The 19,569-nt window shown below is 36.2% G+C and overlaps 1 protein-coding gene across 2 annotated transcripts in view; it reads left to right on the top strand.

Annotated features, from left to right (window-relative positions):
• The window catches only part of LOC109834241 (vacuolar protein-sorting-associated protein 11 homolog), a 14,134-nt gene continuing 1,321 nt past the window's right edge, over positions 6,757-19,569 (top strand). The window contains exons 1-6 of one of the 2 annotated variants that reach the window (XM_020402220.1): positions 6,757-6,989; positions 7,253-7,321; positions 9,925-10,168; positions 10,288-10,461; positions 10,594-10,917; positions 11,019-12,794. In XM_020402220.1, coding sequence (XP_020257809.1) covers positions 9,941-10,168; positions 10,288-10,461; positions 10,594-10,917; positions 11,019-12,794 — 2,502 coding nt within the window. In that variant the 5' untranslated portion in view covers positions 6,757-6,989; positions 7,253-7,321; positions 9,925-9,940. The remainder of the gene's footprint in view (positions 6,990-7,252; positions 7,322-9,924; positions 10,169-10,287; positions 10,462-10,593; positions 10,918-11,018; positions 12,795-19,569) is intronic. The other variant, XM_020402219.1, reaches the window with a different exon arrangement.

The raw sequence follows: 19,569 nt of genomic DNA, 5'->3' as shown, positions 1-19,569 counted from the left end.
GCCAAACTATTGAGATAATTAAGAAGATGCAGAACCATACCTAAATCCATGAAGTAAGATGTAATTCTTGAATTTTGAGATGTAGATCTTCTCAATCTTGTAAGTATACATCCTCCTTAGAGAAACCATAATCCTTCTGAAGATAGAAATTCAGATAGAGATTGTACGTAGAGATTTGAAGAACCACAACCATATTTATAACTGAATCTAATTATTCATAATTATTAATTCAATCCATCATAGAATTAACAATTATATTTAGGTCTCTGCGTATAGGAGGCTCATACTTTAATTATGTATTAGAAGCTCAAACCCTAAATTAGACTATTTTAATGTGCTAACGTTAATTGCTAGCACACGATACACATTTATTTAATATATTAGCCCAACATTGGATATAAATCCAACAAGCAGTAGTTGGCCATCCGTTGCAAGTAGATATCGTCAAACATACATAAGTGTTTGAAAAATCATACATTTTTACCTGTTTTATAATTAGAAATTAGCATTCACCCTATTATCCTATATCTAAGAAAAAATACAATGTAAAGTATGACATTTTGGTATATATGCAAAAACCTATTCTGATTAGAGCTCTCCTTAGAGTAAAATGGTTTGGTATCCAATAAACTAAATAGTCTAGTTCATAGTGCTTTGAATATCGAATGTCGGAGTCATGTCTAATGGAAAACTTTCATATTGAATGGCAGACATTAGGAATAAATAAGAGATACGTATAAAATATCAAAATGTCATATATGTTTTAATTTTTGTCTCAATTGTACCCGAATTTTTTTTCCAGTTAATTTAAATGAGAATATATTTGTTTGGATCTGGAACTCAATTGAACCATTAAATCCACACCATTCTTTTAAACAAATAATAGTCCAAATTGACTTCACAATATTTTAGCGATTTTTAGGCCGAAATATTGCATGATATATCTGTAAAATCATGATATATCGCCAACAAGTTTGTAAAATAGCGGTAAAAGGATATTGAGATCATATTATTTTTTACGGTAAGCCTTATAAAAATATATCTCTATAGATAGATCGACAATGTTTCAGATATTTAAAATAATGTTGCATACAATCACAGTTCAATCACTTTTTAAATTTTGCAATGGATAGTTGCATCTCTTTGTTTTTATATTGGTCCAAAATGTTTTAAATATTATACATAGGGGTATAATGTGGTTTTAGATATATCTAAAATGATCCGAGAAATGATCCGAGCCATATTCAAAATAGATGCGGATATAATAGTCAAAATACGAAACTGCTCAAATACGTACACAGTTTCAAATATGGGTACAAATATTTTTCCAGGCTCGGTTTCTGATATGGACCTTTTAACGGCAACACAAGTATATTAGGTTGGGTTAGGCCTGTCCAAAAAACCCGCTGGCCTGGGCCCGGCCCAGAGCCCGACCCGGCCTCAGTCCGAAAATCCGGGCCTGGCCGGGTTCCGGGCCCGGGTCCGGGCAGTCTTAACGGTGCCTGGCCCGGCCCGGGCCCGGCCCAGCCCGGAACAGGGCCGGCGCCGGGCAACAATCCGGGCCGGGCAGCCCGGAGCCCGGCCCGGGGGCAACGGTCACCATAGGTGACCGTTGCCGAAAAAAATACTTAGGCGGCTGGGCCGGCGTAGCCGGCCCGGCGCTGATAAACACGCTAAAATATGCCAATTATCTTAGTATGTTTCAAGCTGATGCATTTACGAGTGTTGAGATGCATTTTCGTGTTTAGATCAGGGACTACTGTTGTCGGTTTGTGTTCTGTATACGTAGTATTGGCTCAAGATTGAAACATTGATGATCGTTTGAAAGTTTATGATTACAAGCAGTTTAAGCAACAACAAGATTTCGAAGGCATGAGTTTCGTGCAGAAAATGATGCACGAGTATGAAGAAACTGCAATTTACGACATGATGCAGTTCGAATCAGCAAAAACTCTAAAGATGCAAAGTTTGCTAGATCTCTTCAACAAAGTTCCAACGCCAATTTGAATCACCTCATTCCGGAGGTCGGGACGCAAAAGCTTATAGCCAAATACGAAAACTAAAGTAAATAAGCCACAAAAATCAGCAAACAGCCCCTACCACACCCTGGTGTAGTGCCAGACCCACACCTAGTTGCGCCGGAATTAGCTTAATTTTTCTATAGATTTTTGGACATATAAATAGATGTTTTTGACTTAGGGTTTGGATATCTTTTGTTATGCTTCTCATGTAGCCATCAAATAGCAATTATTTTGCCGAGTTCAAAGATTTGTATGAAGAAAATGACACTGAATTCTTGCTACAAGATTGGATTGCAAGTTTGATTTTGAAAGATCTCAATGAAAGACGGGTTAATTCTTTCCCTCCCTTTTGATTTATTTGCTGTCTTATATTGATTTGCCTTAATTATTTTGATGTTATTCTCTTATCCCAACTCATGTGTGAGTAGGATTTCTGTCTAGGATTGGGAAAGAACCCAACTTTTTGTGATTGATTGCATGAGATTGATATAGTCGGTGGCTGAAAGTTTAAATCTTTTAAACTTGATTTCTAGCTGTTGTTAATTTTGTTGCATTCGACTGATCACCGTATTAGTAATCATAGGTAAGGGTAATGAAGGCACTGAAAGGTGAAGATTAATACCGCGATTCTCTAGAAATTAAGCAGGGAGCTCGAAACCACGAATAGGCCCTAGATTCCTTTAGGATTTGATTTGGATTAGCATTCAAAGCTTAATGATGTTTAACTTAATCTTAATTCCAACGAAAGTAGATTAATTGAGATTAGTAGGCATTGATCCTTTAGACCTTGAAAAAGCTTTGATTAATTAGGCTAATTCACCCTTTTTAGTTAAACCAACACCGAGAACTGACAATAATTCATCATTGAGCATCAACAGTTGTGGTGATAAACCAATCTTGCTCTTCATTTATATTGAATTCCCACCTGGATTAGATATATTATCTTTATTTCTTTTAATTTCATTCTCTTCTAATTTAACTCATTAGTTTATTGCTAGTCTTAATAGCGGTGAAATTTCGGTAATTAACCCTAGTCCCTGTGGGATTCGACCTGATAGCTATAACGAGTCGTGCGCTTGCAATTTGCCTATCAAGTTTTGGCGTATTGCCGGGGGTGACGATGGATGTGATAATATTGATGCCCTTACGCTTATTAAGCTGACTTAGATTTCTTTTTTTTATTTCTCTTTGCTTCTCACTTTCTTTTTATGCAAGCGGAATCAACAGAAGTAAACGACTGCAAAAACAATCTTTGAACTATCCGCGTGACTCTTGCCCAAACATGAAGAAGGTCTATAAGGGAGCAAAGGAACACCGAGAACTGAAATAATTTCATCATTGAGCATCAAAGTTGCTGGTGATAACCCAATCCTTGCTCTTCATTTTTAAATTGAATTCCACGCTTATTTAGTTATTATTTTATTTCTTTTTAATTGCATGCTCTTCTAATTTACTCATTAGGTTTAGCTAGTCTAATAACGTAAATTTGCGTAATAACCCTCAGTCCAGGGATCGACCTCACTCCGTGACCGTTGTGGCCAAAACGGCCCGGCCCGACCATAACGGCCATAAACGGTCTTTTGACCGTTTTGTCCCCAAAAACGGTCAAAAAACGGCTATTTTGTGAGGTTATTTTGGTCATTTGCTTAGGGGACTGGTTCTATAAATAGAGGGGGTTTTTATTTTTTTCTTCACACCAAAACTCATCTACTTCTCTCTTATACTCTTATACTCTCTTATACTTTCTAATCCTTTCATTAAATGGCTTCCGGATCTGATTATGAAGAGCAAAACCCATCTCCCGATCTTGAAATGAGTCATCCTACTGGGTCTACTCCTACCGAAGTTAATCCCGAATCCGGTGGCGACGAATCTGCACCAAGAGCTCCTAAAAGGCCAAGATCCGATTTGTGGAATTTTTACGAGAAAATCGACGTCACCAAGGATGAACACGGTAGGATCCTCACCCAGAAGGCTAAGTGTGCATTGTGCGGCAAGATTTTTCAAGCTCATCATAAGAGCGGCACCAACCACCTCAAACGCCATTTAGATAAACACAACAAAGGCCAGATTCCTCAAGGTGATATCCGACAATCTATGATTTTTCAATCCTCCTCTTCTGGTAGTCTCGGTAGTTGGAACTATGACGCTGCCAGAGTTAGGAAATGCGTAATCAGGTTTATCATTCTTAAAAACCTTCCTTTTAAATTAGTAGAAGATGATGAATTTGAAGATATGTTTAGAGATGGTTTTTATCCTGCATTTAAAAAGTTTTCTCGTCAAACCCGTCAACGTGATATTTAAAAATATTATCAAGAGGAACAAGGAAAAATAATTTTTTATTTTAAAAATTTAAACTGTAAATTTTCTTTAACTTCTGATATTTGGACATCTAGAGCACAAACTGGATATTTATGTATAACATCACACTGGATTGATGAAAATTATCAAATGTTTAAAAGAGTTGTTTCTTTTATTACAATAGAAGAGTCACATACTGATATTAATGTTGCAAATTTAATAATTGAAGAACTTATAAAATTAGAAATTTCAGAAAGAATATTTTCTCTTTCACTAGATAATGCAAGTAATAATAATGTAGTTGTTGATTTTATCAGATCAACTTTATCATTATCATGTCATGGTGATCTTTTTCATATTAGGTGTATCTGTCATATTTTAAATTTAATTGTTCAAAGTGCATTTACTGAAATTAAACCCATGATAGAAAAGGTTAGAATAGTTGCTTATATGCATAATGCTTCTGAACAAAGACTTAAAAGATGAAAACAATTTTGTAAAAGAAAAAATGTAAAGCCCAGACTAATTCCAAAAGATGCTAATTGTAGGTGGAATTCCACCTATGCAATGTTAAGTGTAGCAATAGAATATAAAGGCATTATAACTGATTTTATAAACTATTATGCTTCTAGTTCTAGTTTTGGTAGCACTTATGGAATAACTGAAGATGAATGGACAATTATATGTAATTTAAATGAAATGTTACAAGTTTTTTATGATGCTATAATGTTATTATCTGGCTGTTATTATCCAACCATTACTTTAGCTGCTTTACAAATTTTAAATATTCAAATTTTTTTTGGGAAATATCGTATGGATGATACTTTTGGACCTATGATTTTTCAAATGGAGAGCAAATTTAATAAGTACTTTAGGCCTATTCCTCATATTTTTGGTTTGGGGGTTCTTATTGATTCATGCTTGACGGATATTGGCCTTCGAAGTTTGTTACAATCATTGTATGGTAATCAGATTATAAACTTAGATGATGGAACCACCCTTACTACTACTACTCATCATTTAGCTATTAGAAATTATTTTCAAACCTTATATGATGAGTATGCAGCTAGACATGGTGTAGCTACACAATAGTCTATAGCTTAGGTTTCTTCGAGCTCATCCTGAGGTAAAAGTGTAAGTTTTGATAGGTATGCAATGGTAGCTGAGCTAACTGGTGGATCTGAACTTGGATCGTCATCATTGGAGGTTTCTGAAATAGATGAATATTTATCTGCTTCTTTAGTTAAATGTCAAGGAAATGCTTTAGATATTTTGCAATGGTGGAAAGTATATGGATCAGTTTCATATCCTATACTTTCCACCATGGTTCGTGACTTACTAACAGTGCAGGTTTCGACGGTAGCTTCGAAATCCGCCTTTAGCACAGCAGGACGTTTGATCGACGACCTGATAATCATATTTTTATTACAATTTTATATCCTCATTATCTATTTTATATGAATAAATATACCACTAATAATTATTTTTATTTTTAATTGCAGGTTAATGAAGAATAAATCTCAACTTCTCATCTCTCAACAAAAACCCATTGATTAAATGAAGAAATGAATCAAGAAGCCCATTGGAAAATTAAATTTCCAAATTATCTAAGCACAAAAGAAGAATTAAAGCCCATGAAGCAATAAAGCCAAAAATACCAAGGAATTGCCAAATCATTCAAATGCACAACCCACAATATCAAGCCAGCACAACTCCTATTTTTATTCCTCAAGTGAGCTTGAAGGCCCAAGCCCATCAAGAAAGATTACACCAAGGAGTTGATTTTAGTTGCAATTGGACTTATTTGCTAAAGTTACAAATTTATGGACGGATTTGCTGTAGAAAATAAAATGAAGACCGGACTTGTTTCTTTACTACAGATGATTGGGCTTTTAATTTTCTTTGCTGCAGATCACATGGGAATTGGGAGCTTTGAGTTTCAAATGAATGGGCCGATGATTAAATGCTTTGGACCGAATTTGCTAACATTTGAATTGGAAACCCAAAAGCCCATCATGAAGCTCCTGGGTCACTCTAATACATCCTTATGAAGCCCTAACGGCCTAACCCGACCCAACCCAACCCGTTTCATAAAAAAATCCTAATCTACCTCCAGAGATGGACAAATTTTCAATTTCAACATATTTGCAAACTTAATTGCAAAACACAGTCCTTTTTATACTTATTATTTACAAATTCGATCTAGTTTCAGCCACCTGGCTGAAACTGGGTCGAATTTGAAAAGAAACTTACAAACTTCACAGACTTGAAGTCCCGTGAAGTTTTATTATGTAACAAAACTTTATTGGAGTTGAAGTCCCGTGAAGTTTGTAATTTTTTTCAAATTCGACCCAGTTTCAGGCACTTGGAATTTGAAAAATTACTACAAAAGGGGTCAATTTGTACAATAAATGTTCTAAATTGGTCGAAATTGAAAATTTGTCCTCCGGAGATCGATTCTCAAAATCTCTTTCTGGTGCTGCTGCTCCTCCGGTCGCTCCTTCGCTTGCCGATCCTCTTGATCCTCCCTTCGCCTACCTCCTCTCATCGACTCAGCAGTCGTCGAATCCTCAGCTCCATCCCCCGCGACCATCAAATCCAACCATCTCCGGCGATCCTCCTACTCAGCCATCATCGTCCATCAACAAGAGGAACTCGAAACCCTTGGTAAAAAAAAAAACCCTGATTCACTTGCCCTTTTTTTTGTGATTATATCATCATATTTTTTATTAAGGGTTTTCCGATTAAAGTTTTTTTTATCTTTTATGTTTTTATGATCATGGATTGTGAATGAATTAGTACTGTACATCCATTTGACTGTTGTGCTTAGCAGAATTTGACACTCTTGTTTAGTGTTAAAAAAAAAACTTTGATGATCTTATGAGGAAGTTATATGGCTGAATCTTTCTATTTTTCCTGACATTATACAGGTTGAAATCTAAATGTTCACGAATCCTGGAACTTTTTTCAATGATGTTTGGGCTGAAGAAGATATCCATGTATAATTCCAAAACTTCGTTGAAATCTAAATGTTACCATTTTTTCCAACGAACTATTTTTCAAATGTGAGTTCCACAGATAGATATACAGTTTGAATAGGGTGATTTGCTGTATTTTTGTTTCAAAAAAAAGTCAACTTGAGTTATATTATATTGAAAAATATTGTAGTTGTTTGTAATGTTTGTCAATTGTCATATCCAATTCATATCTGTTTCCCAAATATCCGATTGACATCCATGTCGTATCCGCATCCGATTCTCTAATATTTGAACCGTATATGTTTCCATTTAGTGCGGATATGTTCAGACTTTTTCTTCCCGATGAATATCCGTAACTGTATTCGTTTTTAGAAAGCAGATATGGATATGGTAAGTGTCATATCCGAACCGTATCCGAACCAAATTCACCCCTAGTTATAACTTTAACAGCAACCACCCATGCCCAAAAATCAGGAATCAGTAATTTCTACTAAAAGTGAGCCGAATTGGGCCATGCTCGACAGCCCAAATAAAAATTTTCATTATAACTTGGATCCGGATTCGGATCTTATATTCGATCTTAATCCGACCCGTTAAGAAACTTAGTTTTGTAAAAGCTCTACAGCAGAAAAATCCAACACAAAAAATCTGAGGAAGAAGAAGGGGTTTGCATAGTCGATTTTCCCCAAATTAATTTTAAAAAAAAAATCTGTTGTGGTTTTTTGGCTCAAGGTACAGATTTTCCCAATAATTTTTCCTCAAGTGAAGTGATTGTGCTTTTGATAGCTGATCCTCTGACTCTGTGTGTGTGTCTATATACATATATATATAATTTTTTGTTTTAGATTGGGTTAAATGAGTAATTCCGTCATATATTCATGAAAACTTTCAGTAATTCAGTAAAAATTGTTTAGTTTCTTCAAATGAATAGTTTCTGTTGACAAATCCATTCACTAGATTGTGTGATGTGTTCATTTTTTTTATCTCTAATCTGTTTCTAGATGGCAAGGATTTAGATTAATAGCTCAGATTAGTATTTTTATTGCATTCTAGCAGCTTTCAATTATCTAAAAACGGACAACTGCCAGTTTGGGACTAGAGCTTTGAGTTAGAAACAGAACTTTAATTACCAGTAGAATTAGAGCATAGAAAATTCTCTCTCAAGTTGGATTTTACGTGAGGGAAAGAACTTGAATTAGAATTAGAGTCTAGAGATGTATGCTTTAGTGAGGTTTATGGTATAATATCTTTTGATTTTTAGGATTTATAATTGTTACAAGCAAGATTAGGATTAGCGTATTGCTATGAGTTTCTCCATTTATGTTAAGGGTTTATTATATTGAGTTTATAATTAGGATAAGGTTTATTAGTAGGTTAGAGTTTTTATGTAAGGTAAAGAATCTAAGAGTATTCTTGAGAGTGAGCTGGTTCTAATTGTTCTACATTGGTGAAATTAATCGGAGACTAAAAGGATACGCTGTTGGGAGTATATCCCAGAATTCCTGCGTCAATCTGAAGTATTGAAATTATATTCTTGACTATTTGACTGCTTGTTTGTTGATTATTTTGGTTCGCCACTATCAATATATAAAATTCTACTGGAGGCAATTTCTTTTGTGGCCTTGCTACCAAGTTGTGTATAAAGGATGAATGCATAATAAGAATCTTTGATAAATGGATTCTACTGTGATATACTTGTGATTATGGATTCAGTACTTGAGTTTGCTTATCCTATATGAGTAAGATCGGTTATGATTTAGGCTGATGTGGGTGCTCACTGCATCTTATTAAGGCATCTCGCAGTTTGTTGTAGGCTTACGTAAGCACAAAAACTCATGGATGTATCTTTTCCTAATCTTTCTTGTAGTGGGCCAGATCACTGCGTTGCAGGGCATTGTCTCAGTGCCCAACTTGCCATGCATTTAGCCATTACATGACTGCATGGCCAAAAAGGAATAATGCACATTGGTTTATTGTTATTGGTTGTTTCTATTTCTTGATTTGGAGTATGAGATCTTGGATGCACATTCGTTTCTGGTATGAAGTATTGAAGTCCTTGTTTGCAGTTAAGCTTGATTTCTGTAAATTGCTACCTGCGATTTACATACTTAATGAGTGTTAGTTCACCTGCACATTTTCAGTTTTATTGCCATGAGAAAGACTAGCACTAATCTAAAGGAGCTAAATGGCTTGCCTTAGATTTCAGAGTCTTTAGAGAAGTATCACTCTTAAGAGTGTGTTTGGTTTGAGGAGTTGGAACAACAAGTATTATTGCAGCACCATGTTCTTCCAATTCTTGGTGTTGGAACACTATTCAATTTGAGTGAATGTTCCAACAGCCCCATTTTTACCCTATTTTGTTGTTGCAACAACTTTTTGGTGTTGCAACAACATTAAACCACACAAGACCTTTTAACTTTTGATGTAGTTGGAACAACATGGGTTATCTTTAGTGATTGTATATGTGCTAGCTTTGGTGATGTAAAGTCTGCGAAAACATGGTTTATGGGAAATTTTTTGTTTAATGCTTGAGACTCATGTTTATTACAGAGGATTTAAATTATTATAGTGATGCTTGAGGATCACCAGTAATAAAATATACATGTAATTTTGGGCCATGACAGGTAGGAGAGAAAAAACATGTACCAATGGAAGAGGTTCGAGTTCTTCGAGGAGAAATCTGGTGGTGGCAAGATCTGTACAATCCCAGCTGAGATTACGGGAAAGATTGAATGTTGCTCGAGTGGGAGAGGTCGCATCATACTAGGCTGTAATGATGGTACCGTCAGCTTCTTGGATCGAGCTTTCAAACTCACCTATACCTTCCAAGCTCACACCTCTTCTGTTCTCTTTCTCCAGCACCTCAAGGTTCTTTTTCTCTCTTCATACATTTCTTAAATCAAATGATGAAAATAAGAGGGAAGAGCTTTCCAGAATATTGAAAACATTCCACCTTTCCATTCTGATTCATTTTGCTCATTAATCAGCAAAAGAATTCTCTAGTGACCATTGGAGAGGACGAGCAAGCCTCTCCCCAGCTATCTCCTCTCTGCTTGAAGGTTTTTGACCTTGACAAGATGCAACCAGAGGGGTCAAGCATGACAAGTCCTGTTTGCATCCAAATTTTGCGGATATTCACCAACCAGTTTCCTGAAGCAAAGGTGCTGAGCGCTCTCTCTTCTCTACCATAGCTCTATTTTGAAAATGCTTTTTCTTTATTTCAATTTCTTTGTACTGTTAATTCTGTGTTTTTCTGTACAAACTTAACTAATTTTAAGCTTGTTAAGTTGCAGATAACATCATTTTTAGTTCATGAGGATGCTCCTCCCATATTATTGATCTCTATTGGTTTAGAAACGGGTTTTATCTACTGCATTAAAGGCGATATTGCACGTGAGCGTATCACACGCTTCAGGCTCCAAGTGGAGGCTTCTTTGGAGAATACTCTATCTCCTATTACAGGGCTAGGATACCGAGTTGAAGGAAAAGCACTTCAACTTTTTGCCGTTTGTCCCACTTCTGTGAGCTTGTTCAACTTGCATGAACAACCACCTAAGAGGCAGACTCTTGATCAAATTGGATGCAATCTCAATGCTGTTGCTATGAGTGATCATCTGGTATGCAAATTTTAGCTCCTTTTCATATACTTCTTTTTAATATTATTTGTATAAATGCATAGCTTGCTGGTTAACATTTGTTCACTTATTGGATTCATCAGGAACTTATAATTGGTCGCCCTGAGGCTGTTTATTTTTATGAAGTTGATGGTCGAGGTCCTTGTTGGGCTTTTGAGGGAGAGAAGAGATTCCTTGGTTGGTTTCGCGGATATTTATTATGTGTCATTGCTGATCCAAGGAGCAATAAAAACACCTTCAATGTTTATGACCTGAAGAATCGTTTGATAGCCCACAGTATGGTAATTGGAGAGGTCTTACACATGCTTTGCGAGTGGGGAAATATTATTCTGATTATGAATGACCGAAAGGTTTTGTGCTTGGGGGAAAAGGACATGGAGAGTAAGTTGGATATGCTTTTCAAGAAGAATTTGTATCCTACTGCTGTCAATCTTGTACAAAGTCAGCAAGCAGATGCTGCAGCCACTGCTGAAGTTCTACGTAAATATGGGGATCATTTATATGGGCAACAAGATTATAAAGGAGCTATGTCTCAGTATATCCACACCATTGGTTATTTAGAACCTTCATATGTTATCCAAAAATTTTTAGATACACAGAGAATAGATAACCTCACCAATTACCTAGAAGAATTGCATGAAAGAGGGCAGGCTTCCAAAGATCACACGACTCTTCTTTTGAACTGTTATACAAAATTAAAACATGTAGAAAAGCTAAATAAGTTCATGAAAGGTGAAGATGAAGTCAGTGAACGCAAGTTTGATGTGGAAACAGCTATTAGAGTCTGCAGAACTGCTGGGTATCATGAGCATGCGATGTATGTTGCAAAGAAAGCTGAGAAACATGAATGGTACCTGAAGATTTTGCTTGAAGATCTAGGTAGGTACCAAGAAGCACTGCAATATATTTCGAGCCTGGAACCAAGCCAAGCTGGTGTCACCATAAAAGACTATGGTAAAATACTTATAGAACACAAGCCTACTGAAACCATTGAGATACTTATGAAACTTTGCACTGATACTAGAGAATCAAACAGGACAACCTCAAATGGCACTTACTTATCCTTGCTACCTTCTCCAATGGATTTTATCAATATTTTTGTACATAGCTCTCAATCTCTTATGTTATTTCTTGAAAATTATGTCACCCGGGTGAAAGATTCACCTGCTCAGTTAGAAATTCATAATACTCTTTTGGAGCTATACCTATCAAATGACTTAAGCTTTCCATCAATTTCACAAGAAAATGGTGTTGATAGTCATGATGCTTATGTTGATAGCTCTAGAGAAGTGAATAATGGGTCAATGAAAGAGAGCAAGAAAAAGTCAGGTGTTGAAAGTCAGGACAATGAGAAACAAAGGAATCGACAAGAAAGATTTCAGAAAGGTTTGGCTTTGCTTAATAGTGCATGGACATCTGATATGGAGCATCCTTTATATGATCTTGATCTTGCCATTATTCTTTGTGAAATGAATGCATTCAAAGATGGGTTATTGTTTCTTTATGAGAAGATGAAACTTTATAAAGAAGTAATTGCTTGCTACATGCAAGCCCACGACCATGAAGGATTGATACAATGCTGCAAGAAGCTTGGAGATTCTACTCAAGGGGGTGATCCATCACTTTTTGCTGATCTGCTGAAGTACTTTGGTGAGCTTGGAGAAGATTGTTCCAAAGAAGTGAAGGAGATTTTGACTTACATTGAAAGGGATGATGTATTGCCTCCAATAGTTGTTCTTCAGACACTATCTAAGAACCCGTGCCTGACACTGTCAGTTGTAAAGGACTATATTGCTAGGAAGCTTGAACAAGAATCTAAGCTGATTGAAGACGACCGCATGTCTATTGAGAAATACCAGGTTGGTATCTTGAGAGTTCTGTTTCTATCTCTTTTTCCATGTTTCATTATCTTCTTCCTCTCATTACATTTTATTTTGTTTATTTTTTTTACATCAATAGTAACAACCTCTAACCTCCAAAAAAATTGCACTTACTCTTATCCTAACTGTATCGTATAATTTATATTCACAAAATCATCATAACATCCACATTTCTACTATGCTCGTGCGCATGGTGTTTCTTTATCTAATCAGAATGTTAGGTAGTGGAACATGAAAGTGGCAGACAGTAATTTGGTAACACAGGCAACTAGTACATGCAATTTTCACTTCTATAAATTATACATTAAAATTGGATGTCAGAGGGATGATAGAGAATTTGGAAGGGGAAAGGGATTATCTTATGATATGTCCCTGTCACTTTTGTTCATTTGACCTATTTGAAAGTATCAGTCATCAATAGCGGGAAGGTGTCCTATACTTACCGTAGTTATTGATATAGGCAGATAATTACTGAACACTAGAGAAGTACAAAGAAACAACTTTGCAGGATGGATTATATTTTCTAAAAGAAATCAGACAATCAATGATAAATAACTCATGTCATAAGGCATTGTTTAAGAAATATGTTGCAATCAATTCTATTTCTTTGTATTATATGTACACTTATTTTCATTTCTCAACTCCATGCAGCCATCTATCCTCGTCACTTTGCCTCCATTTTCTATTGGCATCATTCTGTGCAAACATATTTTCTCTTGTCAGTTTGCCCCCTACTTTCCATTGGCATCATTCTGTCACTTACCCTTTTCTTTTATGTTTCTTGCTCTGCATTGAAGCCCTATATTATGAAAATATGTTTGGCGGTTGCCTTAACGAAGACCTATGAACTTTTTTGTTCTTGCATGATTGCATATTCTTCACCTTTGGTGTTACCTTATTTCTTCTTCACTTGGCTGGGAAGTGCATTACGTTTTGTACATGTTGGTACCTTCCTTCCATTGCAGGGGCTTAAAGACTGCATGTTGTGGCATAAACTACTGTTTATTCCTTTTCAGTTTCTAGTTTTCACCTTCCATTGGGCTTCCGCTGTCATAAAATAGTCTCTTGACTTGTCCTCTTAGCCTTATTATTAGCATTTATGAACTGGACATCTGTATTTGGTTATTCTTCTTCCATCTTTTGCCATGTGTATATAACCTCACTGCTGCGTTTATGTTGTTGTTGTTCGGATTACTCTGTCATGGAATATATTTTACACGAATAAAATGCCTCACTGTTTACTTGTATATTTGTACTTAACAGTGTCATTTTATCCATTTTTGTTGAATTTAGATTATGACATAAATCGTTCATGCTTGATGGATTGGTATCACCGTATCAGTGAATTAGAGTAGGTATTCATTTGCTAGAATATCTAACTCATAATCACAGGAATACTTGAAAACTATGTTTCCTTGTCCCGTTACACAAAACTTCAGTAAACCAAATAATATATCAACTCAAGTCATAATTTTTTTGATATTTCACTAACCTACTCAGTAATTCTAGTGCTCATTCTTCCTCCACTTGCGAGATACTGCTTGTAATGTAGTAGGAGCTACCATGTAGTTCTAACTGCATGTAGTTCAACCAGTGTTGTCAACGCACGAGGCGCAATGTGGGGCACAAAGTATCCTTACGTGCATACACAAGGCGCAACGCGATGCGCGCGTCCAAGTAATGCGAGACATACACCGTACACATAATTTTTCAAGATTGATGATCAAGCATGAAAGAACATGTCTAGGAATTCACATAAAAAATATGCCATGATAAATACTATCTTATTGGCAAATCACAAGATAAGCTCTTTATTTCTAATGCTAACACATCCAGCATAGTAGAAATTTTCATAATGTTTCAAATCAAATGTCTAATTAAGACTAATATCCAAGCAGTTTATTAAATATCGAAAATATCGGATGGCCAAAATCCATATCGGAGCGAAAATCAGGGATATATCGGGGATATGTAAAAAATATCGGGATCTCATATCGGATGGTGTTCATATGTCACATAACATTTTAATATGCAATATAAACACATTTAATGTATTCTAAAAATAAGAAATTGCATCATAAATAATGACATCATATATGATATATGTTGAGGATGACTAATCGATTATAGCAACTTGCTTCTCGACGACATAATGAAACCTTCCAAGTGCGTAACCTTCAAAATAAGAAAATATTGTTAGTCAAATTAGAATATCAAGCAAGTAAACAATACAAAGAATCTAGAATCAACATCATAATTAAGGTGCGATCACAAAACTCACAAATTAACTTGAGATCTAGTATTGTCAATATCCCTAATAAAATAAAGCAAAACAAGCACACAACCAAGTTTTAAAAGTTACACAAACAGTTCATACTTATTTATCATATCAATCCAAGATAACACAACCAAAATGAAATAGAAGCAAATATGACCAAAATCAATCTTCTTCGGGATCGAGAGCCGAAATATCATCCGTGAATGTGCACGCCCCATCCGACCCCGATGAGGACTCTGATGGTGTTTTCCACTCTTCCTCGTCATCTATGACGGGTTCATTTGATCCTGAAGATGATGCCCCCCGACTTTCTCCTTCTTTGGTATGGCTTCATTCTTGCACTCTTTCTCCTCTTTGGATTAGCTCTCGAAACCTTTCCGTCCATAGTCCAAGTTAATTCTTCCCCCGGAAACACTTCATCATCACTTTCTTCACTAAGTTGACTTGGAGGGAAACATCGAATCTATGACCCTTTCTTCATCATCGTAGGCAAGTAAAAATTTTCTATCCTTGTCGAAATGTTTGTGCCGGAGCTTTGCATTGAACTTGACAAAGACTAAGTCATGCAATTTCTTGTGACTTAATCTATTCCTCTTCTTTGTGTGAATCTACAAAACAAAATCATTAGTACAAAGAAAAAATTATCTCAAATGTGCTCCAAGCCTCTTAACTCCAAGTCTCCAAAACACAATTATATATTACCATTTTAAATGTACTCAAATTCCTCTCACAAGCTGAAGAGCTAGCTGTTAAGCTTAAAATTCTCATCGCCATCCTCCTAAGATCTGGAGTATCATTCCCAAAAGATACCACCATGTAACTAGTCAATAGAAACAATTTAAAATATTAGAATTTTTATAATAGATGTTTATAAGGAATAATTTAAATGAAAAGATAAGTTTACCGGGATTACTATCGGGCCTTTCTGCTTGCTTGATGGCAATTGAGCTCCCAAATGACCCTTTTCTATGTTGATAATCAGGGAGTTGAAGTCCAATCCTACCAAAAATGTCATCATTATCCCCGTAAAATTTATGCATACATTCCACTACGCTTTGTATGTAGGTTTCATTCTTTTCAATCTCCGCAAAAGATGGATAGAAAAAGTGGGGATTGAGATAATATCCAGCTTTATGTAGTGGCTCCATAAGCTTGTTCTCCCATTTGTTATCAATCATCTTGCATATAGGAAGATACTTCTTTTCTTCAGTACCGAGGGCCACTTTCAACTCCTCTTTTGCCGCCAAAATATCTCCATAAGCAAACCCCATAGACGAGATTTTATCACCATCCACTCTCCTCAAAATCTTCCCAAGGGAGTAAAAATTTTAAGGGCAAAATCAACCTTGTCCCAGAATTTATTGCTTGTAATAATTTTAGCAACCTACAAACAAGAAACAACATAATGCAATAATTTTAGCAACAGAAATAAAATATTTACCACTTAAATACTAGATAACTACAAAATTAAATATTTATACATTTTTACCCGGTCCCGTTGATGATAGACTGCAGTCCATCCACTTGTCAGAGATGAACATCTGCCTCATCTCCTTTTTATTATCCCTCACCGACTGCAAAGAAAGAAATGATCTAGCAAATCTCGTTGCCCCAGGTCTCAATATTTCTCTATTTGTAAACTCTCGTAGCACTTAAAGAGACTTGGTGTGACTGTAAATGTACACTGATACAGTTCTTCCCATCAGAATTGCACTTCGAATTGACTTGATTCTAGCTATGTCACAAAGCATCAAATTCACACAGTGTGCTACACAAGTTGTCCAAAAGATATTTGGCCTTGTCTGTGCCAAGCTAGTAGAGGCCGCCATGTTATTTGAAGCCCTGTCTGTGACAATTTGCACCATATTTTCTGGCATTGCCTTCTCCACAAACTAAAGTATAAAGTTCCCATCATGCTTATTGGTTGATGTGTCTTCTGAAGTTAAAAATATCGCCCCTCCATTAGAATACACAACTATATTCATTAGGCTCCTTCGCTTCCGATCGCTCCAAGCATCGGTCAATATAGAACACCCATTGACCGCACAATTCTTTTTGAAGTTCTCAACCATCACTTTGTTTCATTCACCTCTCTTTGCAAAAGGGGCTCTCTCAACTCATATGACGATGGAGCTTGCATATACGGTCCAAATTGTCCAATAGCATACACCATTTGTTGGAAAGAGGGAAGTGTTGCGGTATTGAAGGGGATGCCGACTTCATTGAACCATTTCCCTATATACTTGTTTGCATCCTCTCTTGCCTTCTTTCTATGCTTTGAATCAATTGCCGATTGTTTTCCCTTTGCTAGCAAGGTGGTGGTCTCCTCGGAGGAGCGACATGCAAAAGAGTCTATTGGCCCTTTTGTCGTCAATGAAGAGGATGAGCTTCTAGTTCTAAGCGATGGATTCTCATTCTCCTCATCTTTCTCCTCCCCAACATGCACATTACTCAATAAGGAATTCAATCTCATCTCATTTTCATCCTTCTTTTTTTCCGTGTTCTCTAACATTTCAAGAACTTTTTTCTTCACATCCTCGGGAACCTTGTCACAAGCCTTACAATTTCCTATTTTCCCCGCCAAATGAGCCTTGAACTAGCTTATCCCACCACTAAAGGTCCGCAGGCAAAATTTGCATTGAACCTTCCCGATGTCGGAACCGACTATATCTCCATATTGCCAACAAGGGTCTTTACATCCCGATTTTTGAGGAGCACTTGATCCTTAGCCTTTGGTCGACATCTTCTTATTGTCACCTACACATTCAACAAACATGGATTTTAGTGTTTTGGATAAGCAAACTATACCAATGAGACAGCCACAAAAGCAAACAATTTGAGTGAAAAAACATAACACATTAACACATATTTCGATTTCAGTCCTTAATTTAAGTTTAAAAACATCAATCTATAATTAATACAAACTAGATTTCAGTCCAAATATTCAATTTAAAACCAAATACTAATTTCAGATAGATTATATAAATCAAAATTAATTAAATTGCTTAGACCTGAAGCTTCTTATTAAAAGGTTGGAAATATAATTGAACTTACTTTTCTATTATTTAATTTCAGTCCAAATTGACCAGTTTTTATTGGTGAGGGCACTGGAGCAATAAATTCATGCCAAATAATTGAATACATGTTTCAATTTCAGTCATAACATTAATACATATTTCAACTTTAGTCCTTCATTTTTATTTCAATTTAAAAACTTCAACTTTAGTCCACAATTGAATTTCAGTCCATAATTTCAATCCAAATATTCAATTTAAATCCAAAAAATAATTTTAGTCAAAAATGTTAGATAATATAAATCAAAATTAAATAAAACTAGTTGCATTCAAGTTACCTTCTTCACCATAGAGATTTCTCCTCTTTCTTCACTTTCTTCCTTCAATTTCTAATAAAAATAACTTGAAAGAGAGACTTGAGAGACATTAGGGGCGGCAGAGAGGAAGCATCGAAGAGACTGAGTGAAAGAAAGAGAAACTCAAACCTGAAGCTTTGAAGGATGGAGATGATGCTTCGGAGCTGGGGGAGAAGATTCGACAGCAAGAGAGAAGCTTCGAAGGTCGGAGAGGATGCTTCAAAGGCAAGAGAGAAGCTTCAAAGGCCGAAGATGAAGATTTGACAGCGGGAGAGAAGCTTCGAAGGCCGGAGAGGATGTTTCAAAGGCGGGACAGAAGCTTGGAAGGCCGGAGATGAAGAGTCGATGGTAGGAGAGAAGACTCGATGGCGGGATAGGAAGCTTCGAAGGCGCGAAGAGAAAATAGGACAGTGTGCGGCGGAGAGAAAATAGGGTTTGCATCGGGTTCTTTTTAAGATCCGATTTTGGATTTCAGTTTTATATTTTGATTGCGGGTTTGGGTTCGGATCAGGTTTGGGTTCCTAAACCCGAACCAACAATTAAAATTTTATAACAAAAAAACTCAGAAAACCAGTCGCTATTTGCAGGGCGATGTAGCGGCCGATTTTTTTGATATTTGCTGATATATCGAAAAAAATCCCAAATAACGAAAACTGCCATATTTCTATCAATATCGTTGCAGTGAGGCTTCAACACCGATATATCGGCTGATATTTAGTACAATGTATCCAAGCAAAATTAACTAGTGAGGATTAGTTAGGGTCCTCAATTGCAGACTAGTAAAAATTCCTAATGGATTTATTTTGCTTTTTGGGTTATGGGTTATCGATTATAAAGACCTAACTGAAATATTAATGAACAAAAATATATGAGGTTATGTGTTACATGTATGCTGCATCAGATGTGGGGCGCTTCTCCACTGCCTTGCATGGCAGGGCGCATGAGGCGCATGGAGGCTGCCTTTGAAAACACTGAGTTCAACTTATGCAATTGGAGCACTTTTTTTTTGCAAAAAGAGTTTTCGAACTTAAAACACCCCAAAATTTACTGGACTTTTAACTTTGATACCCCAAACTTTTTTCCGCCAAGAAAAGTTGCCCTAAACT

Source organism: Asparagus officinalis, chromosome 3 (assembly GCF_001876935.1).
Source record: "Asparagus officinalis chromosome 3, Aspof.V1, whole genome shotgun sequence".
NCBI lineage: Eukaryota > Viridiplantae > Streptophyta > Magnoliopsida > Asparagales > Asparagaceae > Asparagus > Asparagus officinalis.
Note: the sequence above shows the minus strand (reverse complement) of the source record. Positions and strands in the feature narration are given on the sequence as shown.